This window comes from Pseudopodoces humilis, chromosome 9, assembly GCF_049639895.1.
Source record: "Pseudopodoces humilis isolate 2021_Gansu_Grassland_sample_001 chromosome 9, ASM4963989v1, whole genome shotgun sequence".
Taxonomy (NCBI): domain Eukaryota; kingdom Metazoa; phylum Chordata; class Aves; order Passeriformes; family Paridae; genus Pseudopodoces; species Pseudopodoces humilis.
Window position 1 is genome coordinate 28,114,341 of NC_142208.1, and position 27,663 is coordinate 28,142,003.

Below are 27,663 nucleotides of genomic sequence, written 5' to 3' on the forward strand. Positions count from 1 at the left end.
AGGCACAAAGTTTCATGAGGGAAGCACACATATCCTGTTCAGATAATAGGGAGAACTGTAGACTCCAGGGAGCATTCAAAAGTGTTAGACAGGATGTGTGCAGGTCAGGAGCAGAGCTGTTGGGATTTGTGAGAAGAATGGTTTACTCTACTTACAGGTCTGTACTGAGCAGAAGCACGCAGCAATCCCATTTCCCGAAGGTATGCCAGCTCAGCAGCTCTTCTTGCCATTTCAACTTTGTGGGAACCTGGGGGAGTCCAGCCAATGCCTCTGAGCCAGTTCAAGTCAGACTTGTATTTTACCTGAGAGAATGAAACATGCACCAGGATGTATTATTTTGTTGAGCTCTAACCAATTCGCATGACCTGGATGTTCAAGAGAAAGGCTATAAAGGAGCAGCAGAGTCAATAATAAACAAATTATTCATTTTTAGCAAGCAGACTGTGGTTCTTTCAAGGTGATTTTGTTGGCAGGTAAGGTTTGCAAAGGAAATTGCACAGATAGCCCCCAGGCCTGAGAAGGACCATGATGCTCAGCCACACTTACATCACTCTGCAGCTCATAGGCCTGCTTTGCGTGTTTCACATTTAGCTGCTCAGGGTCACAGGTGTATTGGTGCAAGGGCTGCCTGTAGTTAACATTGCTTGCAAGCTGCTGGCTTCTCTTGGCATGGAGGAATCCTGGCTGGTTGAGGTGACTCTGGAACTGCGCCATGTTTAGGGCATAATCACTCCTGTACTGGAGGTCGCTCTGGAGTTTCCCCACTCTGAGGACATGTCTGATTTTGGGATCATCATTTGCACTGAGGAATCCAATCTGCTGGCCTCTGTCTCTCAGGAAGGCTTCTCTGTATTTGTACTGCAGGAAGTGCAGAGGAAAATCTCATTTTCACATTCAAATTACCTTCAAATTCTGTTATGAAATAACTTATCCTCTCCTGGCTATCAGTCATGCTTCCTGTAGTGCACAAAGACCAAGGGTTTGTTTGATATCAAACTACATCTCCTAATCTAACAAGACACTTTAGAAGAATTACCTTTGTGCTCATTTTTAAAGAAGTGGAAAGACTTAGGGGGCCCAAAATGCTCATCTCTCAAAAGTAATCAGAGATCCCCCTACTGTTGCACTCTTGGGTACACACAATACACAGTTCAACCAATGAAGCTCCTCCATCTTTAGCTTTCTTGCCAGCTGTGGTCTTCTTTGTTCAAAGATAACCCACTTTATCCTAGACCATGCTTTAACTATTCATAGTCTAGTGCCTATTTTATTTGATTAAATCATAATATGTCTTCTTCCCAAGAAAAACTCTTGGGACATAAGACAGAACAGCCTGGTATTGGACATTATTAATGGTAGCCTTTAGTAGGAAATCTTTGCACTTAACCAGCACTTTGTTTCATTGGATCACCAATTTTCCACACCAGAACAAAGTTCACGCATGTCAGACTTCACCCATTTTTACAGGATGGGGTGGCATGGGAAGAGGGTTGAGAAGTGTTTGAAACAGAACAATTCTTACATCACTAGCAATCTCTCTTGAAGCCTTTGCTGTCTGGAATGGGATGGCGTCAATCCTAAAATCATAGCCAGATGCCCTTGACTGTTCCCAAGATGTTTTATACAATTTCTGTGTTGAAAAGAAAAGAACAAAACAGTCATTTCCCCCTGCAGTTTCTTAAACGCAGTCCCATAACTACAATAATAAATGTTTTATCCTACTGGGCTTATTTGTATCAAGAGTCATCAGTACCATCTCCAAGGTTTTGATCCAGTTCTATAGCACTTCAACTTCTTTTCTATTCACCATAATGATAAAATGCCTCATCTGAAAAGTGCCACCAGGGTTTCTTTTTGTACTTGAATGTGGTTGTTTTTGATGTGATTTAATTTCTATTAGAAACTGTGATGCATCAGTCACATCAATATTGCATTGATATTGCCCTTATTCTCTCTTTTGATACATCCACTCACAGTGTCTTGGGTTTCCTGGCATCATAATTTCAATACCAGTTATTTCAAGCTTTTCAAATGATCCTTGTCTCTATCCCCAGCCACATGTGGCTTCATTAACTCATGTGGAATAACAGCCGGTTCTAACATATTTAATGTGACTTTGAGGATGTGAATCACATTTACATCCTGAAGAGAAATTGCTCTAGATTTGGTTCTTCTTCCATTAGTAGCTTTCTTAAAATAGGTTCCGGTCTGTAGGTCCTACTACACAGACATTGTATCTTAGCCGACCCTTTTGGCTGTCCCTTTCTTATTTTATTCATTTGCATTTTGTAAGTCTTTGATTCATCCCTTCTGGGGTTTGTGACCATACGAAAAGAAGCACAAAATCCACTCCACATTTTAAGATAATCTTCTGTTTCACTGGTGAATGTAGTGCTAGGTATTGATAAATTTGAAAGTAAACTGAGATGCCAGAAATCCTGCAAGCCAGCCAGGGCAGAAGCAATGTAAGCATCACTGTACACCCTGCTAATGGGGCTGACATTTCATTTGTGTGCAGCCCTTGTACACAATATTTGCCTTTTTACATTTTCCTCTGTTACTTCAAAAATGTAATTTCTACTTGTTTCTTCCACCTGTCTCAAAGCTCCTTACAAACTAAGGTCATTCTGACCCTACAGGTAAAGAGAACAGCTATTTATTCAGCAAACAGGACATTAGGAATAGACTGAGTTCCTCTATGTGAGATAATGTGGGAACAAATTCTCTTTAAACAAATTCCACTCACTGATTCAGTTACATCCAGATTGATGACAACTATGCCTAAGGGATCAGTTCAACACAGTGCTGCAGCTTCAGAAAGATAGAATATATAGTCTAGGAAAGAGGACTCTCCCTCCTCCCTCACCCAAACAAAACCAAAAAGATTTTAATTTGTAACTAATCATATCTATTATGAAGGTTTGAAATCCTTAATAATAGCTTACTGCCCTAGAAAATTCAATGAATGCTCCAAAGGAAAATTAGCAGACTTTTCCCGATTCCTCCAGCCCAAACCTAGCAACCTGTTGGCTGTTCACTTCCTCTGGCTTCTTTTAGTTTTGGTCAGGCTCAGAGAACTTGACTTCTACATACATGAAAGCTTTTATTCCCAAACAAGTTTACCAAGTCAGCTCCCCAAAGGAGAAGGTTTACTTACATCACTGATGTAAAGTGCATTCTGGCGGGCTCGGATAAAATCAGGATGATCAGGAGGCAGGGTGTACCTGTGCTTGCCTTCGGAACCTCCAGCCTTGTACAGTCTCTGTGGGGACAAAAGTCATTGAATGCAGATGATACTGGAAGCAATGTCAAGATCAACTCTTTTCTGCATTATGGTACAGCAAAAGTTAAGATCAGTGATACATTAGAATGAAACTTACATCATTGCACTGGAGGTAGCTGTTTTTGGCATGAATCAAACTTGGAGAGTCAACCACAGCAGTGAACTTCAGACTTTCTGGCTTTTGACGGTAGTTTATCTGAGAGGGGCAGGAAGCAGCAAAAACAAACAAAGGGAAAAAAACCCCACAAGATGTTTCTGTTAATGGTATATGACAATTCCAAGAGTGTGATAACTGGGGTAAAACATAAAAGACATTTTTCCTGAAGCCGCTGTTCTGCTTTAGTCTCAGTTGCTCTTTCAGCTAGGGACTGGGGATGCCTTTGTATCAGGCACCAAACTTTTTTGTGTGTGTGTCTATGTGTGTGTATGCACAAAGGACTTCCCACTAAAAATTCACATGCAAAAAGCTTTTGAACACTACACTTTTGACAGCTCATAATTTTTCTCCATTAATGCATGATATTGAGCAGGCAAATGTCCCTTCAGTGTGGTTGTCAGTGCTGTATCTTTCTATACAACTTCCATAACCACCTGCTTAGAATTTCATAATGGAGTTTCCTGCATTTATTTATTGCTACATGTTTTGCTTATACTCCTGTGTTTCATTTGGAATGGAAAATATTCAGCAGGTGTCACACAGTGGACTTGCATCTCCCGTACTGCTTCTTGGTAACTTATACCTTGTATAAACAGGCTCCCACATCAAAAGGAAATGATAAGCTACATTCGTAAGTGTCATGTAACAAGGAGCCTTGATGGTAAACAATTCCTACAGACTTGCTATCCCATGAAAGATTTATCAGTTACCTCACTGATGAGCTCTCCAGCCTTCTTTACACTTTCTATCTGCGGAGATCTCAGAGCCATCCAACCAACTCCTTTCATGAAGTTCAGGTCTGATTTATAGCGATGCTGTTAAAAATTAAAATCGTTAACTATCAGTTTTGTATCCACAGCTATTAAGGTTTTTTAAAAAACTCCCCGGTTCATATTCACATTTTGAGGTTTTTCATTTGCCATGCACATATCAGATCGTAAAGCCAAACTGTTTGCATTTGTTCGTTCCACCAGGAATTAAATAATGTATCATATGCAAGTTACAAGAGAAGGCCCCACGAGTGAATTAGTATGACTCAAAGCAGCAAGTAATAACCTGTTTGTACTGGGCGTTAAAAAACCTCTTTTGAAATAATTTTATGAGGTGAGTTCAAGTCAGGAATACTAATTATTTTATCTGGTTCATGGTTCCTCGTTAACCCCATTTCTAGGAGGACACATTACTCTTTCTTTACTCACATTAAAGGCTTGCTTTTGCTTCCTAATCTATTAAAGAAAATCAGGCAGACCCAATAAAAAGTGAAAGTCAGAAAAGTGCCTGCAATCCCAACAATCCTGACTTCACTTCAGAGTCATGGTATCTCACTGTGTGACTTTAATCTAATCATCCATTTTTCACTTTTGTTCTCCCCTCTATGTTAAAAGGACATGACAACCAACTAACTCATGTGTGCTGTACATTACTCTACTTGGCAGTGAGGGTATCAGGCAAAACCTTCATCACCATTTGTCTGGACTCCTGACTTGGGGGTTCTAAAGGCAAGAGCCAAGCACTGAGGTTCTCCCTCACATCCTATCCCATCCCTCTCTAGGCAGGCTCAGGAGCACATGCTGGTAATCTTCCACAAGAAAGATTTTACCTCACTCTGTAGCATGTGGGCTCTTTTGGCCCACTTCATCTTCATGTCTTCCGGGAGTGCTGTAAATTCATGGAGTCTCTTTCTGTAGTCTTGGTCACTCGCTAAGGCCTGGGCTTTCCTGGCATGGACAAGATTGACCATGTCCATGGGCAGATGAAACTGAGACCACACGTCTTGGGATCCCTTCTTGTACTCTTGTTCACTCTGTAATTTGGCAGCATGCAAGCAGTGCAGCAACCTGGCGTCATCCAGAACACTTCTGGCACCAATGCATTTTCCTCTCTCCATCACAAAATTGTGTTTATATTGGTACTAAAAATTTTAGAAAAAGGGTAAAAGTGAAAATGTGCCAAATTTAGACCAGCTATTCCAGATAACTAACTTAAGATAAATTACTGAAACATCTATGTTTTCTGTAAAACCAGTCAAGGTACGTAGCACTAGAAAGCAATTGTTTGAATATCTCATTGCTGTCAAATTTGAATACCACAGGATCTGCAACATTAAAGTTAAGTGCATCTCATTGCATTTTCTGAGTATGCCTAAAACATTGATCATGTTTAGCCTCAAATAATGTATTTTATTATCTCTCTGAGAATTTTATTCCCATCGCTAGGAATGAGAATGTGAGAGAAACAAATAAAAGACAGAAGAAAAAAAATTCTGTACAAAAGCGGAACACTGTGCACTCCGTAGCCTTCAGATTTACAAATGCCACCCAGCTATTTTAAAGAGTAAATTCAGTTTTCCTGGAAAGAATAAGAACCAGCAATTCCTCATTCTCATCTTAGCTGGGACTATGACTCTCCCTGTGATCTTGCATTTATCCTCTCTGTGAAATAGTGATGATGAGGATAATGCTTATTTATACAGCATCAACAGGGTGCTTAGAACTTTAAAGGGAAGGCCTGGGCCCTGAAGAGTTCATAATGTAGTTGAAATGGGATAATAACACTTATCTACCACACAAGAGAGTTGCAGGGATTAAATTACAGCATCTAATGTTTATAAAGTGCTTCCAAGATGAAGGGCCAAATTCAGATTTGTTGTAAGTGGATGTAATTCTATTATGGATTTGTACCCTCTAGAGAAGATCTGAAGCTGTAACCAAAAGTACTCTGCAAAATATGGTTAAGTACATATTATAAATTACAACTAGAAATGGTTGCTTCATTAAACAAACACATGTGAAATATATTCATATTTTATCACATTAGAGATGAAGTAAGCAACTAAATACTACACAAAATGAAGACTTTTTCCACCTTCCTAGAATTTATTAAAAATCTTGTGAAGGAGGGATGAACTTAGACTTTCTGAGAAATGGGTACCATACATACAACATACAACAATCCAAATGATGGGAGATTTATAAGAATAAGATGACTTGTTTTCTCTATTTTAGAAGTTAAGGGGATACATATTTACAGGAATTGGCACTGATTTTCACTTCCTAACTCGACTACGAGATTAGGAGTTCCTAATCAGGTAACTCCTGATTTTTGGAGATTCAAAGAAACTTCAGCTTTTTCTAACTTCATTTCAATTTGGAGACACTAAACACTTCCAAAAGTCAGCCCAAAACAGAGTGGACAGACTTAATGCGCACTTTGTAATATGAGGAGCCAAAAGCCAGAAAAAGAGCAGAATCCCTGCTTTTTCAGTTTGCAAATACTTTAATTCATTTGCTATTTCCCACTGGAAGATGTTTAACCTGGCGTGGTTCCCGATTAGCAGCGATTCTTCCTCTTCTTTTTTTTCCTAATTCACACAAAGAATCTCATTCATAAGTAATATATTCTGTCTCACACTTGTCTCACATGGTTATGGAGTTGCTTTAATTCAGTAAAATCTGCTTTAGACATTGTTTTACATGAAGTTAACAGAAATTAGGCAAGAAGGGAGGTTGAATCATTCAACTCACATCACTGGCAATTTCTCTGGAGGCCCTGGCAGTCTGGAACGGGAGTGCTTCCATTGTCAGCTTGTAGCCTTGAGCACGTAGATTATGCCAAGATTCTCTGTATTTTGCCTAAAGTAGGAAAGGCACATGTAGACTGCTGCTTTACTTTTAAATGCACAAAGGAACAAACAAAGGAACCATCTTTCATTTGTTATTCTGTGTTACAGTCTCATTCTTTATAATCAAAGGATTTTTTTTTAAATTATCTTTGGGAAATCCTACTAACTCAGACAAAACATGTCTCGTTCTTTATGTAGATTTAATTTACACACAACTGTACGTATGCTAATGGAGATAAATATCATTATAATCAAATAGGGGAAAGCATAAATAGAATAGACCTCAGATTTCCTCTGCTTATCCATCTTCCTTGCCACTGCACAATTCATCCTGCATCTGAAATAAGTTGCAAGAAATACAGAGCAAATTCTTACATCACTGAGGTTGGCTGCATTTATTCTTGCCCGTGTAAACTCTGGCAGACCCAGCGTTGGTGTGTAGTGATGCCGACTGTCCTCTCCTGCTGCTTTATACAGGCGCTAGGAAAGAGATCAAAGAGACAACTGAAATTCATTTTCTCTCTTGTTTCAATTATACAACAGCAGTACTTAAGTTGTTAATGATTGTGACAACTTAGTCAGCCATCATTGAAAACATCTGAGTAGATCATTGAAATTGCAAAGTTTTTTTTCTGGACATAAAGATGTGGGGCTTTTGCTGGGCATGAAGGACATTTACACTAATTTTTATAAATATATGATGATGCCCAAACCACTACGTTCTCAGCCTTGCATTGCTACATTCTCAACAGGGCAAAAGTAGACCTAAGAATGTCAAGGGCATCATGAATGCGTGTGAAATAAAAAGGCAAGTATTTCTGGTAGACTGGGCATATTTTCTAACTTGAATATTTTCTTCAGGTTGTTATATATTATTTTGTTAATATTTTTATAGGTTGTGTCTTGTTTTAAGAATTTAGAAAAGTAGGGTTTTTTTCTAAAAAAGAAAAGGCTCTTTGGGAAGCCCTCAAAGGTGAACCATACTATGCAAATGAGCTCCCTCTAGAACACCCCACAGTCCTGAATTTTGAGTCCTTTTCATGCAAAAAACTTGATAATAGAACTCTGTTGTATGGATACTATGTGAGCTTTTTAAAAGAAATTGAATGGAACATGATATTAAATGTTTGGAAACAGAAAAAAAAAATTATCTAACTTTCAAAAAGCACAAATCAGTGATGCTTTCACTTTTTTTGATGCATTTTGCTTTCAGAACAATGTTGTCTCTTTCCCAGCTCTCCATCCCCAGCTTGCTGCATTTTGAAAAGCGTATTTTCTGATTCACGTTAGGAGAGCCTACCTCATTAGCAATCATATTGCTGAATTTTGCATGAAGGAGGCCAGGAGAGTCTGTCACCGATGTGTACTTGAAGGAATGTGGCTGCTGACGATATTTACTCTGAGTTCACACACAAAGAAAAATGAGCAGAATAAGTAAATTGCCTTGTCAAATAAGGGAATTTTTTCCAGTTCCACTGGTCTAGTACTGCTTCTTGTGCTTAAAACTCTAGTTTGTCTATTAATCCTTAGACTAATTTACCTTTTGCTATTCTGAGTTAGGTGCATTCAAGTCTCACAGGGGAAATGAAAAGTAAATAAGGAATAAGACGTGAAAGACGCTGCTGTGCTGAATATGCTGAAAACAGTAATGAGGTTATTTCATCCCTTGGTGTCATTAACCCAGGGTAGTGGAATTACAGCAAAGGCAATGCAGTCCAGAGAGAGAAGGAGCTGCACAAGCCCACTGGATTTTTTCGTGAGGAAAAAAAAGATTTCACCTGGCCTGTGTCCTGATGTCTGAATTGTGAATAAAACAACTATGAGAACACTGCAAGCAGGGATTTGTTCCCTAGAACACAACACCTACTTTTCCTTATTTCACATCTATGTGAATATGGGCAAAAGATGCAAGACTTGAAACTAGGAGAGACTGTACAAAGAGAACATGACAGATGAAATGAAAGTCCAGTTACAGAGAGAACAATAACATACAAAAAAACAATAGCACACAAAAACAGTAGAAGAAAAACTGACTGTGAAGTAGTAGAGATGAGGACCATGTAATATTCTGGGCACTGCACAGCTCATTCCATATTTGGAGAAATAGTACAAGGTACTTATTACAGATAGGCACAGCTTTATTTTTAGCTGAAAAAGCCCATTCAAATTCCTAAATAAATAACATAAAATTACCACCTCCTGGGTCTGGAACACTGGAGAAAAGATTTGAAAAATAAGTTAACAAAGTTTGCAAAGACTAAAATTCCATCAGGTTCACCCATCTGCAGTTAGGACACGAGTGGAATGATCAAACACAAGGGGAGGGAGTCTGGCATTATCCAGTGAGTCACTTTGCCAGCCCACTCTAATAGAAAGACATCTGGCAAACTCTTGTTCATAGTGGAGAAATCAAAACCCTCTTTTGTTACCTCGCTGATGAGTTCAGAAGCTTTCTTCTTTCCTTCAATCTCCAGGGCCCCTGGGGTAATACATCCAACGCCTCGCATAAAGTTCATGTCAGACCGATACAAATTCTAAGGAAAACCAAGCAGAAGTAATTACAAGATTGCATTTGAGATGCCCTATATTTATTCACCCAAAAATATACAATAAATCCATTAAAATTAGTATCTACCACAGAGAGTTTGTACACATTGCCCTAAGATCTTGTGTTTATGGACGTCTGTGTGAATACAGCCCTAACAGATCTACAGCACCGATGCAGGATTCTGAGGACTGCCGAGGCTCATGAACACCAAATCCTGCTTCAGCTCCCAACTTCATTTGTAACCTCAGAAAAAACTTTTCTAGGTACATGCATTTTCTTCATATATAATACATAAATCACAGGTAGATATTATTGATTTATAAATATACATTAAATAAGACCAGTATTTAAGAACATCCTTTCTCTTTTAAGTAAGATAAACTGCAAACAAACTAGCCTTGATTTTTAACAGTTCTGAATGGTCATAATGTAAGCAAAGAACACTAACAAAAAGTAGCACTGAACCACTGCATATACTTCATTAAAACATTTTTCAGACCACCACAGCTAGCAGTGACTCCCTGAAAATATTAGTTTTTCAAAAATTACCAATAGGTTCCTGATGAATAGATTATAAAAATATTATTTCATTTTATAATGAGAAGGATGAGGAGTAGAATGGATGGAAACCTGCCTTAGAATCTCTGATTATGTGTGTTCCACCCAAATTAAGGCAACACAACTGGCATCTGATGTTGCACTAGTTTGGGCACAGTCTGTCACCTCTAAGTCTGTTGGCTGAAAGTGTTAAGGTGATATACAGTAGCATTTTGTGGCCAGGTATGTTTTTAAGATACAGCCCCTCCTGAGGTCTGCAGGGGCAGTGTGATCTATGAAAAGCCCTTTGCTCAAGGCTCTGCCTACAGATTTGTAAAGCATTATTTAGTTAATTTTACTCAAGACTAGGTAGGGAGTTAAGCTTATCCTTAGAATTTAAGTGGCTACACCTTGGGCTGGAGTTTGTAAGTGTCTTACAAATCAAATCTGTCTTGTGAGAGTACACATGAAATTTCACCCAGATCCAAACTAAGTTGTAAATACCAGTTGGTAAAGGGTTTGCATTGTTGGAAAGACCTTAACAAGGGTATTTTTACCAATCATTTTTACCTCACTTGCAAACCCTTCCCTACCCAATCATCAAAGCCTACTGGACTTTATCTCTGGTGTAGCATGGTCAACACTTTGTTCCACTGCCCAGTAAGATAAATGTCTCATTCCATGCAATTAAGGGGGAACAGCCATTGTTCATTGTTTATTCCTCAGCCGCTCAATCACATGCTGCCAACTGCCACGAGTTGGAGCAGGACTGTCTTGCACCAGAGCCAGCAGAGAAATATCCCTGGACATTTTGCAATTACCAATTCCAATTTGCAATTACCTCACTCTGCAGTTTGTGGGCGTTCTTGGCGCAGCGCAGCCTCACATCGTCAGTCAAAGCCGTGTACTGGTGGAGCAGCTGCCTGTATTCCTGCTCACTCACCAGCAACTGGGCTTTCCTGGCATGGACCAACTGTATCATATCCAGTGGCAGGTGGAAGTGAGACTTTGTGTCCTCAAAACCTTGCTTGTATTTCACCTATCAAATGAGAAACAGATCACATGGATATCACAGCAAAATAATTAAAATTCAGGTTTTGATCAGAAGAGATGTTCCTCATATTTCTTCCATTTTGTAGTATAAATTATTCTTTTTAAAATAAGTTCCCTAACTTGTTTAACCATACTGTGAAAGATCAATAATTATAATTAGAATATGTGGCAGCCTGTTCTTCATCAAAAAGTAGCCATCTATATTATGTTGAATTAAGATGAGATTAGTTAGTTTCTTCTTAAAACTTGATACATTGAATCTATAAAATTCAGCAAAGTGGCAAGAGAAGTCCTAATGCACTTCATTTTTAGAAAGTGCCACATAAAGAAGCAGCTGCTGCCTGAGTAAAACATGCAAGCAGCCTTATTTATATTAGAATTAGAACAAACTCTTGGGTCAAAATATTTGTTGATTTGGCCAGTTTAGTTTCATAATTTTAGACTAATATTTAGTGCTGGGTTGTTTGTGGTTTTTTTCTACTTCTTGTCTCTGTCCAGGAGAAGAACGGTGCAGAAATCTTTTTCATTTTTCACATTTCTCAGTCAGATTATACAAATTTGATATATTCAGGCTGTTCATCAGGATAATGAACATCCACAGTTATTGGTGGTCATCAAATGACTTAGAGTAACCTGGCAGATGTATGAATTCTTCAGACACTTTCTATTACCTGTTTGTCTGAGCCTGCCAGCACTACAAGACCAGCACTTCTGAGAACCATGAACACCCTCTCGTATATTTCACTTCTTTCTGGATCAAACCACAGTCTTCAAAATGCACTGAAAAGTTACAATTCTTATAAGCAAATAACAAATTATGTGATTCTTAGCACATGTCAAGACCAGGTGGGAACATGGTCTTTCCCCAGCCACAAAAGTCCAACTTGAAATTCCATAAACTCATTCATCCTTTGGTCTTTCAGAAAAACAATAAATTGAAAATAAACACTGAATAACTAATTTAATTTACTTGCTAATTCTCAATTATACCTGCCTCTAAGTGGTGCTTTCACAGTGTAAAATATTCTGTGATAGGCAGCAGTGGTATGAAGCAGGGGAGTGTGCTAGAACACAGGCTTCTTTTACTGTCAAATTAATGTTACTGTAAATAACGTAGACGAATGGCAAGGATATCACGATTATATTAAAATATCTGGAAAGTGGGACAGAAAGCCCTAAGTTTTAAATAGGTAGGCTGTTCCACAGCTAGTCCACAGCTAAATGCATCTTCCTTGATGAACTGCTCCGTTAGGAAATCAATTCAAGAATGCCATCTTTTCCTTGTACTTACATCACTCTGCAGAGATGTTGCATGGACTGAATGAGCAATATGAATGTCACCATCCAGGCCACACGAGCCAGCCATCTGCCCTTTCATTTTCTGAAATGCCTCCTTATATTTGTGCTAAAAAAGAAGTAGGAAGAGAAATGTGAATAGGAGTAAAGAGAATTATTAGTCCAGTTGTTAAAATCTGAATGAGAGTGTTTTCATAATACAGTAAATTCTGACAATATTCTGTGTGAAAATAAATCTGAATGAAGCTTTAGTGGGTTCTAGGAAGACCTCACCCAACTGCAATCCCTGTGACTGTCCAGTCACTGCAGCAGGTAAACTGCTCATCTTTGCTTTCACAAACCTGCCTTTGTTTATTTACCAATAACCCCTCGCTGTGGCTGCACCTCCAAAAGAACCACTAGCTAGTCCGAGACCAGATGTCTCCCAGATGCAGAGCTGGCTGGACATGCTGTTTCCATCAAGAGCCACTCAGCAGGGCAGATACAGCCTGGAGTGACTGACATGCCCCGCTGGACAATACCAGCAGTATGTTCACGTACATCACTTATGATTGCACCCGAAGCCTTTGCTGCCTGGAAGGGGATGGCATCCAGTTTCAGCTGGTAGCCACCATCCTTCATCCTTCTCCAGGATTCCTTGTAACGAGCCTAGGAAATATGGGAGAGAAATAAAGAATAGTTGCTGTTCAGAGGATTGACATCACAGCATTATTGAGACCCTAGAAATGTTTCCACATGATTTTCATTCTGTTCTGAGGCAGAGGGCAAACACAAATGAAACTGGCAATGCACAACAGGAATTACTGCAAGACAAATGTCCATTATAAAAGACTATTTGCTTGTTCATTTTCTAATGTAGGTGAGAACATTCTAATGTTGGATAAGTTTGGTTTCCCACATTACTTCAGAAATATTTAGAACATAGAATAATCATATTCTGGGGAAAGGAAAGAAAGTATGAATTCCTGTTTAAAACAAACAGTGAAGCACTATCAACATTTCCACTTTCCTTTAAAATATTAAAGGTCAGGTTTTTACCTCACTGATATTCATAGCATTTAATTTGGCCTGAAGGATTTCAGGAAGATCTGTCGTTGGTGTATACTGATGCTTTATACTCTCTCCATGCTCCTTGTACAGCCTCTGCAAACAGAGATGAATTTCAGTAGCAAGTACTCTCTAAATGTTCAATCATTAGTTCAAACAAAAACACTAACAATTAAGTTTATGGAAAGCAAACACTACAGAAAAGCAGCAGAGGCATTAATAAATACAGGTAATTGTATCAGTCAAAAGGGATTCAAAAGCCTTTGGGAGTATGATATACTTATCATCTAGAGTATGCTAGAGAAGAGCTCCTTGAAGTTTTGAGTGTGTAAATCAATGTATATGAAAATTCAGATATTTGAATATTAATTTGATAAAACTTCTAACATATGTGAGCAGGGAGAAGAAAAATAAACAGTAGTGATTGAGGGTGTGCAGCCATGAGTAGCCCACTGCTCATTAGTAGTGATAGTAGTAATATTAGCTAGCCCACTAACACTTCGAAAATCCACTTTGAAAAATACAGGGAGCTGAAGATCCCCAAACACTCCTCCAAAGGTGTTCAATTTTAGCAGATAAATGGGATGGTAATTATCTTTGCAATTACTCCAAATCTATGTCCAGAGTTAGATGCAAAGGGGTTCTCAATTGTCAATGGGAAGAGATTTAAACATCTCAGAAGGTGATTTATCCCATCACAGAAGAGATATCTGTGTGTGCCACTCATATCAACCCTTGGAGGAGGAACACAGAGCTGGCCCAGGACCAGATAACTTTCAGATGTCTGCAGACAGGTAAGAGGAGTTCTGTGCAATTAACTGGAACTGGACCTTCCTCTGTAATGGCCGTGCAGAGTTCTCCTTTCCGTATTATTTTTCTTTGCTAGCCTGGTTTTCTTCTTACATTGACACCATAACTTTCAAATGGGAACAGAGAGACACATTTTTTTGGCCTTAGAGATGACCTATGTCTGGAGCCCCTGGCTTGCCTTTCCCAGGCTATTATTTCTGCAGGGGAGCCCGAGACCCTCTAGATTAGAATGGACCCCTCCATTTCACCTGTCTGACACTACTTTAGCAGCTGGGCCCACTTGTACTGCAGCTCTCTAAGAGGAAAATTAATGAGAACTCCATGTGTGAAGAAGTAGAGCACCAGACTGATTTTGACTGTGGCTCAGTGAAACAAAATGACTTATATTTATCCTGCCTGAGATGTAAGCCTTTTGGATCTTATTAATTAAACCAAAGGCACAGACACCAAAAGTATTACAATAGCATGTGTTTTACACAAAGTCTTTCATCTTCTCCTTCACTTTAAAAATATCTATTTTCACAATAAAACATCCTCTCATGTTTGAAACTTGTCTTTTTTGAGTGACTTTTGCTTATTATTCACTTCTGTATTATCCCAGTTAAGTCTACAATATTTTTAAATCGCTCTTCTATTAAAAATAAACATGTTTAAACACCAAACAGACTCAATTCTTCCCTTTAAGGTTTCCCCTCCTGGATTTCTCTCTCAGCAGGATGACAGCTTGAAATAATTTATTTTTCCTTCCTTGTCATGCTGCCTTATATTTTGTTTCCAAAGAATATGCAGAAACTGAAATTTGAAAGATCTGTTTGAAATGGGGAAAGAACCCCAAACATGTTCTTCCTTAATGAATATCAAAAGGCCAAAATTCTTTAAAGGCCAAAGGTCAGCCTTAGTCCTAAATTTTACTTCTGAAAATAAATGGGACAGAATTCTTTCTGTATGAAAATCCCATTCACTTCTGTGGGATATCTTCCCAGTCCAAGTTAGAAACATGCTCTTTGTGGGATGCACCACACCAGAATACAGAAGTTTCACAGTTTCCAAGGATAATCTCAGAGAAAGAAAGAGAGAGAAAGCCAGTGCTTCAATCAGGTCGTTCAAAGAGGATACCACTCTTATAATCATAATGTATATACATTATAACTTACATCCACAGCCTGGTTATAACTAATTCTAGCCTGGATCATCTCAGGAGTGTCTTTAATACTGGTAAACTTCAAAGCATATGGATGCTGACGGTACTTCTTCTGTTGAGCAGAAAAAGATCAAAGCTGTGAATTTTGTGCTGCTCTTTCATGCTATTTGAAAGAGAAAAATCATAGGTTGCTGGAGATTAGAGTGAATTTGTGAACATAATTATTATTCCTCTTTCCTCATCTTTATGTCCTAGGTACTTTTAAATTAATATTTGTTTCAATTTAACAATAACCTTTTGCCAATTAATATTAATCTTTAAATATAGGAAAAATATTTCAAAATCAGGTTCTGCTTACCTAAATACTCCAGAACTCAGGATTTTAAAATCATTTCTACATTACTTCAAATAGAGTATGACCGATTGTATTTTTAATTTATAGTTCCTTTAAGCAAAAAATAATAGACAATTGTAGTGTGTTAAAAATGGCTGCTATTTAACTTATTGTTTAGGGGTTTAGGTTACCTCCTTAAACCTGCAGCAAATCTGTGCAGTCCTTGAAACTGTACCTAATTTTTATGGCACATCTTCTGGAAAATTCTATTAATTTTGCTTGTTGTTAAGGACTCATAGTAGCTTCTGAGATCTTCTTGGTCTTGTTATATATACATAATTAAAGTGTAGCCAGTTCAATGGAAAAATTACACTTTTTCCATTTGGCCAGGTCACTAAAAGCTTCCATTCCTGCAAGAGTTGTCTTAAATCCATCAATACCCTTACCAGTTCTCCAAATAGCACATACTAAATTTTCCAAATGCCTGAGAAAAACTCATGGCTCGTCATTTTCCTTTAAACTGAGCTGCAACCCACAGAATTTTATCTGAAGCAACATCTTGACCCTTCAAAGACTAAAAATACCAATATAAAACATAAGCACTTTAAAGTATTATACTTATATAGTATAATAAAGTATTATTACTTATAAGTAATATTTAATAATTACTTATAAGTAATGTTTTGGTTTCCAAAAATAATATCTTAAAAATGAGCAATCTTACTGAGTTTAACAGGGAACAAAAGTGGTTTATGCCTTGTCTTAATCAGATTTGGAGACAAAGCAGTTGACCAGAACACCTCTGCATAAAATGGCTAGAGTTTGTATGCTGGTAATTGTTTTGCAGCAGCATTAGAAGGACTAGTCACTATATGTAAGAAAGGACAAAGCTCATAGAAACCCAACATTACTTAGTACTCACAAAAAGGTTGAGATGAACAATCTAGGGGGTCAAATTTCTACTCAGCTATTCTCACTACTGTAACATTCAAATGGAATACCTATACAGATTCACAGTTACTATTCCAGATGGCATTACTGTATCAATTTTTATAAAGCTACCTTGCTTGACACTAGCTGATGGTCTCATTTATTGTGTCTCAAAAATCATCCTTCTTCACAATGGATAATTACATGGGGAAAAAAACTGTGTTAGTAATCAGTTGTGCAAGGATGACTGTACTTTTCTGAGACACCGCAGACTGAATGGACACATGATACCTGCATCATACTTATTGAAAAATCACAGGATTCAATCTCTTACAATAACAGATTTGGCCAGCAGGACTACATCTGAAATAACAGAAACAGAATACTATGCACCTTTTAACCATTTCCACCAGAACTTCATTTGAAGGCCTCATGGGACAGGCACAAAGTATTCTAGAGTCTGCCTTCTCCTCTAAGTGATACTGGTTTAGGGAGAAATAAGGATGAAAACTACTTGGGCTGATAGATAGCTACAGACAGATATCTATATGAATTTCAATAGCTAGCATGAATATATATGAAATATGAGCAAGAAGGAAACGTGTATCTGTTATAAAAGAAAGTTCTGGGTCCAATGGCTCCATCTTTTCATCATCTCTCCTGTTTTGCTTCATTAAAAAGGTAGGCTAGTGGGTAGCAATTGAGCACTGTTTGATTGCCATTATTATTCATAATATCATTTGTCACCTACTTTGTTTTTGCAAAGGCTATATGGACTCCTACTGGTATGTGTTTGGTATCCGGTTTCCCTCTAATTACCAGTCCTATCCCTGGTTTTGAGGGCTTTTATGTGGTATGCCTTTTTCTTTCCCCTTTGAGTGGAAATTATTTTAATTTTATACAGACATTTTGCACGCATTATGCAGCAAATTCTGTTACATGCTGTCATGAAATCTCACCTCACTAATGAGTTCTCCTGCCTTCTTAGCCTGTTCCACATTTAATGACCCAGTGGCTATCCATCCAGCTCCTTTCATCCAGTTCAAATCTGCTCTGTATCGGTTCTGACAAAGGAAAGAAAATGTCCTATTGTTGGTGTTCATACACTTAAAATGCCATTAAAGGATTCAGACACCTCTGGAACAACAATGAAGTCAAATTAGCACCTGCTTTTGTTTTATTCACTATTGCATAGTTGCAAGGAAAACGAAAAAAATACAAAATGAAATAGAAGTATAAGGATTCACCAGGACTTGTGCAATATGCCTTGCAAGGTAATTTTAAAAAGTGGTCTACACCTTACTGATATTTGCAATTTTTTCTATAACTTCAGAACACTCCTTAAAAGATCATCCATGACTTGCAATAAAAAGAAAATGATACTTAGCATTTCCCAAGCCATAACCTTTTGTTTTACTGGAGAGAAAGTGTTTTGTTTTGTTTGGTTTTCCATTTGTCTTTAAGGAAGAAGAGTACAGGAGCAATTCTCACTTTCCTCACAAAATCTGTCCTAGCAACAGTACTGAATTTCAAATGCTTGGCTGTAACTCAGGTTTCTCAGAGATGTCACAAAAGTTTCAGCAGCCATACCTCAACAAGGCCTGCACACATTTCTATCTCAGTTTCCTTGAAAAGTTCAGACTTACAGTCCCAGAATGGAAAGTCTAACTTAACTGTTTACAGTATCAGACAGTTCATCTGACGGTTACAGCTGAACATGTGGTCTCCATATGGAATTTTATCACCAATTTTAGCACCGTACATTATTTAACCTCCCTGCACATTAGGAAGCAAAAATAAATGTACATCATATAGGAATCCTAGTGTTTTATTAGCATTTGAAGTAGGCTTTGAAGAAGCCATGCCTGTATGAGGAGTTATAACCCTCCTCAAAAACACTGCACAACTTAAATATATCTCTTGAGGAAATAAATGGTTAATATTTACTGGTAATATTCACTGTTTAATAGCTGAAAAATTAGGTGCATAAAGATGTCATGCCATTACAAGCATAAATGTCTGAAGAAAGTCAGCCCTAAGTGGGGCTGAAAAAGGGCTGGATGAGAGGGTATTGAAATAAGTGAAGCTCTGGACTTACATCACTTTGCAATCCGTAGGCCCACTTGGCCCATGCCACCCTCCTGTCAGTAGGCAGAGCTGTGTACTGATGGAGAGATGTCTTGTATCCTATATCTGTGGCCAGATTCTGAGCCTTTTTGGCATGAACAAGGTTAACCATATCCATGGGGATCTGGAACTGACTCTTTGTGCCCTCAAAGGCTTTCTTGTACTCCAGATCACTCTGCAACTTTGACATCTGCAGGGAATGAGCCATCTGCGAATCTTCCTCCACAGCTTTTACTCCAATGAGCTTACCCTTCATCTTCTCATAACCTTCCTTATATTTAACCTGTGAAGAAGAAAACAGACCAAGAGTAAGAGATTTAAGCTGCCAAACTGAAAACTCTACTGGGAGTAAAGTAATGGTCTGTCAGTGGTGTGGCATGCTGGGTCCTCAGTACAAGCAAGTAGGAAGATCGTTTGCAAAAGAGAACTTGAATGCCTTAGAAATTAGTGTCTATAAAGAATAAGTCCTTTCTTGATAATAATATGTTTACAAAAACCTGCAAGAAATATTTTCTTTTTGGTTCTCTCTAGCAAAAACAACATTCTTCAGGCATGGAGGTCAGAAGGTTCTTTCAGGAATTTTCTGGCCAGGCATAGATGTATTAAGTTACGATGTTTCACAGGAGATTTCCATTTCATTTTGAGTTCTAAAATTCACCCTCAGGTCAAAGTGAGAATAGGAAAACACAGTCAGCATGTGGGGAAAAGTTCTGAGTTGCTCAGAGCAAACCCTCTGTCTAATTACAGAATGCCAATCACCCAGACAACTCCTCCATTGCTCCTTAGCATGAATTGAGTGAGGATGGCTCAGGGCACTGAAACAGATGTGACACATCCCCAACACTAGCAGCAACCTGGGCTGTCAGCTGTCCTAAGAAAAAGAAGGCTGATGGAGTCCATACTCACATCACTTGCCAGATCCCTCTTTGCCTTAGCTGTCAGGAATGACAAAGCATCCAAGCGAAGCACAAATCCTTTTTCCTTCTGCTTCTCCCAGCTACTCCTGTAGAGTTTCTAAAGAGAAGACAACAGCACCGTTTCTTTATTACTATCAATCCATTCTATTTGTTCTATAGTCACAGTGAAAGCTCTCAAGTAATGAGTCCCTTCTACATTCCATGCCCAGAAGCCACATGGCTACAGATCAGCTCCTGGTTTCTTCCTTTACACCCTTTAACTGTGGACACTGTGGTTACTGAAACCCCAATATCTCACTGGTTCCAGTGAAATTGTCAGTGTGCCACTCACCTGGAAGCATGTGAAAAAGGCACAGCTTCAAACTCTAGAAGTGGCAAGTCTTCAGAACAGCAGATGTGACTACAATTTATTAAGAGCATGGAATTAAATTTCAAGTATTTTTATCTAAAACATGAGGACATTCTCTGAGAAGGAGCATAACCTTTACCTACAGAACAAGTATTTCACAGCAGCTGGAACTATTCACAGAAGTGAGGGAATGACACAGTACCTCACTGATATTGGCAGCATTTGCTTTGGCCAGCATGAAGACAGGGTCGTCTTTGCTGATGGTGTACTGATGAAGAAACTGCTCTTTCCCTGACCTGTAGGCAACCTGTCCACAGAAAGAAAAACAGGGTCAACAAGCAGTAGTCCATATTTAATGTTGAAGGAATACTGGTTAAAACACCCCAAATATTCAAGGATTTGTAAGGGTTAACTTATTTGGGAAAATTATTCTTTAGCATCTTGAACTTTTGTGTTAAATATGGAGGTAAAAACTGACTTATAGAGGGAGGTTGATCAAACTGCTCATGGTTAAATTTCAAGGAAGCAGTGAAACAGCACATATATCAGGATACTTTCATTTTATTTCCCAAAGTTAGCTACTTATCTAGCTATAAAGCTGACAGCAATTCATACTCTATGCAAAATGCATGCAAGAATATATTTCACCCAATGTTAAACAGCATTTACTTCCTGGGTAGAATGAAAGTCTTTAATAGGACATAGAGAATTGTAGGCATGAAATGAAGAACACTAAGCAAGTGAATCTTCAGAGAACATTTGTGACCTAAATGTAATTGCTGACACAATACTCCAGTGAGGACTAACATTACAACTTTGAATGAAAACATCAAGGACCTTTTATGATCCGAGTAGAAATCATCCCCATTTTATATCCCAGGGCTACCACAGCAGAGAGATTAACTGCTCTGTTTTAGCCCATGAAGTTCTTGGAGGAGCTGTTCAAAAACTATGAAAATATGCCTCATTCCACAAAGTGTTGCTTTTCTTACATCCCACAGAAAAATAAGCCCCTACTATAAAGCTCTAAATCTATGATTACTATTCTGATTTCAGCACACACAGAAAGGCAGCTTGTCCAGCACACAAGAGACAACTAACAAGAGTCAGGAGCCCATTCCTAATGGTGCTTGATTTTTGTTGCTGTTGTTCTTGTTCAAAGAATTCAAGGAGAAAATTAATCAAATTTACAAATAAAACCTGTTAGAATGAATCTGAAGAAACTTTATATATAGAAAGTCTTCATGACTGGGGGCTCTTTTGCCATCACACTGGTGTACATATGTCAGGAATGACCACATTATGCCTAAGCTGTTTGCAAAGAGACAAATTCAGTCAAGGACTCACATCGCTTTGAAGTTCCTGGCTTTTCTTGGCATGCTTGATCTGAGAACTGTCAGCCACACTGGTGAACTTCAGAGCATCAGCCTTCTGCCTGTACTTTTTCTACAGCAAATGAAAGCAAGTTACACAAAATTTTCTACAGTACTTGCCCTCCCCCAAAAATGTATCACTTTTAAAAAATACATGAGTGATAGAGCCAAAAGAGCCCTGTAAATTCCCAAGATAGTTTTAACACAGGTATCAACAAGATTAGCTTCCAAGTACTGCCCACTGCCGATATTTTGAGGTGAGGAGGGCAGTGCGCAGCTGTGTGCCAAATGCACTGTTGCTGACATTGCAGGCATGGATATCTTTGGTGCCAGATGTGCTGTCTACATATCTTACAGGACCTAGGTTGCACACCAACCAGCAAGTGGTGTTCACAACCTGAGTGTGACTTAGGTCAGGACCCAAGAGAGCTGATAAGCCACACAGTCAGTGTTATTATCTCATTTCCTTACAAGAGACTTCTCAAGCACATTCAAGGGTGGTTCAAATCACTGAACATATGTTACTGAGATATTTTTAAATTATTAAAATGATAATTAAACTAGAGAAAGCAATTTCGGAGTCCTGAAAATTAACTTGAATTCAAAATCTTCCCCATCCTCTCAAAATCTTCCTCTTTTCAAAGCAGAGCTAGGCATAGACATTGCAGTTAATCCTTTCTGGGATGAACAGCTATTAGAGGCCTCTACAAGGTTCAAGTCTCACATATGGGAAAAGGTATTGTTCTTGATTCATCCTCTGGTGCCACTACTTACATAAAATCCATTTGAATGGACAAATGTGCATAGAGACTAATATTTTTAGTTTGGTAAATAAGACTGTCCATAGTTTCATTCCATTTTACATTTTGTTTTACATCTGAAACCACCAAAGTGAATGGAAAACTTTAATTGACTTAACAAGGCTTTAGAACAGGCCTGTTTTAAATTACTGTCTTTGCCTCAGCCTATTGCACCACTCATTTGAGAGCAAGCTAAGCATCCTTTCTTTCTTTCTTTCTTTGAGATAGTACAAGGAATGCAGGACTCTGTTTCAAGACCTCAGTGTGACAGGGGAGACCAAGCAAACACTTCTTGTACACTTTAATTGAATTCTTATTCTACCAGTACAGTCATGAAGTGGGGCACTCCACCCAGAAAGGGTGTAAATGTATTTTTTCCATTATCTGGCATTTCAGGAGAGAAATTCTTCTGTTTGAACTGATGGGTGAACAGATCAGTTTACACTGTGTCTCTGCTAGGGGAACACAAAATAGAAGTTAAAAAAGCACGCAGCACTTCAAAGAGGTGCTCATCGCTTTATTTTAGAAACCTGGAAGGGAGGGAGGCAGATTAAAAACAGCATGTTTTGTCACATTGCATGGAACACAATGTAGTGACATCCTGCAAAGAAATGACAAAACACCAGGCTTTGTATGGCAACAGAGATCTCTAAAATAATATCCACCAGTCTCCAGTTTAAGTGACTGTCAGCCATCTCCTGGCCTTGCACAGCACTGGAATGAAAAGGCAGATCATTATGGATTAAATATTTGTGGAAGTGATTATTACTACAGCACACCTCACAAGCAGATGTCACTCTACCTGTAGCAAGACACCAGATCTGAGGTAGCTGCTCTTCTTTTGTTTCTGAGATGTATTTTCTCCCCTTTGTAAGAGTACTGAGAGGGTGTCAGAGACCCAAGGTGTCAGAGAGTGTGATCGCCAGTAACTAACTGGCTTCTGTTCCTCCTTCCAGAACTAAGTGGGATTTTATCCTTCTTGTCAAACTTCCCCCAATTTATTCTTTATGTTCTCTGGTTTTCCTAGCATTAGTGAGACTGCTCAACCATAGCTAAGAAGTTGAGAAAGTTCACTTCCATAAGGTTAATGGCAGTGCAAAGCCATGAATTAATAAAGCAAAAGCAATAAAAAGCAGGAAAAGCTGGAGCTGCCAGTAAAGTCACAGCTCCTACTTGCCAAGGAGCAAGGAAATTTTCAACTATGGCTAACAAATATCTAATTTTTAAATACTGCTCCTTAAAGCCTCTTTGTACATCATGCAGCACATGAAAATGGAAATTCAATGCTGATCTGCAAAATAGGAGAACAAAAAGAGGTGGAAGCACAACTACAGAGATTTCTACCTCATAGATTATTTTTATAATTATACCAAGGGAAAACATAATTTTAATCTCTAACCCAGGATCTTCTAAACTGTAGAATAACTAAATTATGCCCGTCAGTTTTTCCATTTCTCAGATACTCCTTGTTATGAATCCCTTACCTATTCCACACAATGTAATGGAATGAATAAGTGTAAATGAACCTTTGAACAAACAAGAGACAGAAGCCCCAGAACTTTGCTTACCTCACTGACTAAATCTCCTGCTTTTTTGGCTTGTTGTATATTAAGACTTCCTTCTGTGATACATCCAGCTCCTTTCATCCATGTCAGGTCTGCCCTATATTGGAGCTGCAGAGGAAAATTACATTTATTGGCACAGGGAACACAAGTATAATGTTTGCAAGTGAGCATGTGCACCCTTTCCAGTTTCAAAGGCATTGCAAAGACATTTTAAAAAGCCATAGTACAATCAGACAGTGTTCATATGAAACAAGAACTAACATTAAATAGAAAAAGTTATAATCTCTTGTACTGTTTTTAATGGTTAAGCTGGGTGTACATCATCTTACATCACTCTGGAGATCATAGGCCTTCTTTGCCCATTTGGTCTTCATATCTTCTGGGAGCACAGTGTACTCATGGAGTCTGGTTCTATAATCCAAGTCACTGGCAAGTGCCTGAGCCTTCTTAGCATGCCTCAGGTTTATCATATCCATGGGCAGGTGGAAACGGGCCTTGCTCTCCTCAAAACCTTTTTTGTAGGCAATCTAGAAAGAGGATTTAAATAGATTGTCTGTGTCAGATATTTCAAAGCTATCTTAAGTCACCCCTTTTGTTTGGGTTCTTACACAGATTAGGCAAAAACCCCAAGCACATGTAGAAATCAGGTCCTATAAGGGACAAAACAGATGGCAAGATAAATTTTCTAGATTCTAGAAACATTTTCCTATTACAGTACATCTCACTTTTAAACATACCCTTACAGACTTGAAAGCTCTTTGTAGAAGTGTTTATATTGAGGTTTTAATATGATATTTTATTCATATTGAGGTTTTAACAGGATGTTATTTTCCTGCCCCAAAATAAGGATACCATTGCCCAAAATCCCCTGCTGTGCAATCATTGCAGATTAACAGATGGTGAAGGAAGCTAATTTTGTTAAATGCTTCCAATAATTCCTTACAGTGAGAGCAGTAACAGTGGTAGATCACATAGTGTTGCTGAAAGTTTCCTAATTATGAAAAACACCTTTTGAATAAGAGAAATAATTTACCTCACTACTCATCTTGGCCACCTTCAGAGAGTGCAAAAGTCTTGAATCCTTGGTTTCAGTTGTTTTTCCTTTTGTTCTTTCATATTCTTCTTTATATTTAATCTGTCAAAAAAACAGCGTAAATCTAAGATTATTTCCAATTACCCATGGGATAAGCAATATGTTTTTCACTGGTGATTTGGATGATCAAAATTTAGAACAGCTCAGTCTGATTCTCTCACTGTCACTTCAAATTTCCCAAATTTTCTTAGAAATTACAAAGATGCAAGGTCAGTCTCATTTATGAGGTCTTTAACCTCATTCTTTAAGGCTCATCCCTCTGAGGTGAATATGCTTACAAACTTTAATTCTTCTGATTAGCTAAATTATCTGGCTGTTAGAGGTAAAGATAAGAAATCAATCCAAGCAAGGAATTCAAGGCTTGAATTTTTTAATGAGGTGGGATTTTAGAATCCCCACCACTGCTGAATACTTTCCAGCTGCAGAAAAAGTGTCTCCTTTTTCTGCCTCTCCACAGGTTAAAAATCTTGATATAACTTGTTTAGAAAGATTTTGTTTGGAATTTTTTTTATATACATGTATTTATGATAAGGAAGCAGACTAAAGAAATATGCATTCTCTTTGTAGGAGATGATAATACTATTTTTGAGGCTATAAACAATTTAAAACACTGAATTTCTCTATGGGTTTATTGTGTAAATTTTGCCTCACCCTGTACACATGATTAAAAAAAAATAATTTTTGGAGAGTGAAATTTCACAGCAGAATCTGAGAAAGTTTCCAACTCTTCATTAGCCACTGAGAAAGATGGACAGCCAAATGCAGGATTTAAAAATCCAGATGAAGTGAGCTATGCTTTATTTCCCTGTGCTATAGCTACTTATACAAAGAGTAACTCCCAGGTAACTAAATGTAACATACATCACTGGCAAGATCTCTTGAAGCTTTGGCAGCAAGTAAAGGCAGAGAATCAAGTTTTATTTCAAAGCCCCGGCCCTTACTCTTCTCCCAGCCTTCTTTGTACTTAATCTGAGGAAGGAAAGACAGCAACATGTCACTAACACATAAACACACAGGATTTTCAAACAAACATGGAAATGACTCAGAGAAAAACAGAAGCATAAATATGCTCAGTCCGCAAACTGGGACCTTCTTAAGTCATAGGTTCATTGTCTTTTTCAGCTAATTAATTGTCTAGCATTGAGTCAAAATTTTATTCTTGGAGTTCACAGGCACGTAATGTCCCAGAACATCCATCTATAATTCTCAATTTCAGAGAGACATGCAGGAGGGAGGGTTTTTAAAAATTGCCTCTGGTTATGTCTACCTATGCAAATAGTATAGATCTATAGGAGCTGATCTATAGGCAGAACAGTTAGTGCTAAGAACCAGACAACACAGCACTCATTTCAGGATTTTTCTTTCCCATCCCCAAATTATATCAGTCAAGTCCCATGCACTGAATTTGAAGCTGCAGTTCTTTACATGAGCTCCTGGAGAGCGTTCAAAAGGAATCCAGCTGGTGTGCTCTGAGACCAGCCCACAGTGTGAAGCAGAGGTCAGTGAAGCAGCCCCTATGATCAGGAGATTGCCTTCAAAAGCACACCCATGAACTCACTATCTCACAAACACTGATGGGACACATGAGAAACACATATTTAACTCCTGAAAGTTAGTGGAACTTAAAGTAATAGTTTTTTTAAGCTGTTTTTCAATATTCCACTTGAAATTCCATTAAAGCAAGATCAGCTATGCCTTCATCCATACCTTGCATGCACCTAATGAAGGTTTTCAGGAAACCCCAGTTTCTGGATTTGGCTTTTCACATGTTTATATTTTACCAGTATCTAATAAAGAGCATACATCCCGACATCTACAGTCACAAAAAATGTTCCTCCACAACACTCTGCCAATGCAACTTAAATAAAACTTAGGGGAAGAACACAAGACACAAAAAACTTGCAGTAATGACAACTGAACACCACAAAAAATCGTGAAACTGGTTAAAAAATAAAAGTTACACCAGTAATATCTGGAGGTTTTTTCCTCATTTTGCCCTTATTTGTCTTGGGTTCTTTTTCCTCCAAAAGTATCTATGACAATGGAGGCCTGAAAAATACTCTAAAAATTAAATAGAAATTCAACTTTTCCTGCAAGCACTTGGTTTTAACCCACAAGACTTTAAATTAATCACTATTTATTGCCAGGAATCCTGCCAGGAATGGAGCAATAGTGGGCTTGATCCATGTTGGCTGAAGTCATTGTTTCTTTCCAAATGACTTCACTGGACTTTGAATTACTAGAGCTGTGCAAATGTTGGTGCTTCATTAAAATGTCACCTCAGAAGCAGTTAGTTTTGTGGAGTGAATACTGATTTACTGATTTAAAGAAATTCAGATAATCTGAAAATATCTTGGAAAAAAATGTCTAGGGTTTCACTGTCCTTGAAATTGGATCTCTGTCTATTCTGGGTACCGTTATTCTTGTTTAGTACAAGGATGAATGATAAATGCTAAATGCTTCCAGAAAGAGTGCCATCATCTTTATATTAATTTCAGTCTAAAAACAGCATCATGAATGCCAGTATTTCCTCAAGGCTTGACTTACCTCACTGTATAACTCAGCATTGGCTTTTGCTTTCACTAACAGTGGTACATCCTGAGGTAGAGTGTAATTTGTTTTTGTCTTCTCATACTGGGCTCGGTAGTTCAGCTGCATGTGTTGAAAAGGTCAGCAAGAAA

General features: G+C 38.2%; 1 protein-coding gene across 2 annotated transcripts in view; it reads right to left on the reverse strand.

The window, feature by feature from the left end:
• Positions 1-27,663, reverse strand: part of NRAP (nebulin related anchoring protein) — a 48,047-nt gene that overhangs the window by 1,445 nt on the left and 18,939 nt on the right. Inside the window, exons 16-41 of one of the 2 annotated variants that reach the window (XM_014250259.2) lie at positions 27,530-27,634; positions 25,844-25,951; positions 24,923-25,024; positions 24,219-24,416; positions 23,893-23,997; positions 21,499-21,597; positions 20,354-20,458; positions 19,792-19,899; positions 18,857-19,168; positions 17,718-17,822; positions 15,508-15,606; positions 13,535-13,639; positions 13,037-13,144; positions 12,492-12,605; positions 10,989-11,186; positions 9,492-9,596; positions 8,363-8,461; positions 7,438-7,542; positions 6,965-7,072; positions 5,041-5,352; positions 4,151-4,255; positions 3,381-3,479; positions 3,158-3,262; positions 1,523-1,630; positions 547-858; positions 156-302 (exon numbers count right to left, since the gene is read on the reverse strand). In XM_014250259.2, the coding sequence (XP_014105734.2) occupies positions 156-302; positions 547-858; positions 1,523-1,630; positions 3,158-3,262; positions 3,381-3,479; positions 4,151-4,255; positions 5,041-5,352; positions 6,965-7,072; positions 7,438-7,542; positions 8,363-8,461; positions 9,492-9,596; positions 10,989-11,186; positions 12,492-12,605; positions 13,037-13,144; positions 13,535-13,639; positions 15,508-15,606; positions 17,718-17,822; positions 18,857-19,168; positions 19,792-19,899; positions 20,354-20,458; positions 21,499-21,597; positions 23,893-23,997; positions 24,219-24,416; positions 24,923-25,024; positions 25,844-25,951; positions 27,530-27,634 (3,576 nt within the window). The remainder of the gene's footprint in view (positions 1-155; positions 303-546; positions 859-1,522; positions 1,631-3,157; positions 3,263-3,380; positions 3,480-4,150; positions 4,256-5,040; positions 5,353-6,964; positions 7,073-7,437; positions 7,543-8,362; positions 8,462-9,491; positions 9,597-10,988; positions 11,187-12,491; positions 12,606-13,036; positions 13,145-13,534; positions 13,640-15,507; positions 15,607-17,717; positions 17,823-18,856; positions 19,169-19,791; positions 19,900-20,353; positions 20,459-21,498; positions 21,598-23,892; positions 23,998-24,218; positions 24,417-24,922; positions 25,025-25,843; positions 25,952-27,529; positions 27,635-27,663) is intronic. The other variant, XM_014250260.2, reaches the window with a different exon arrangement.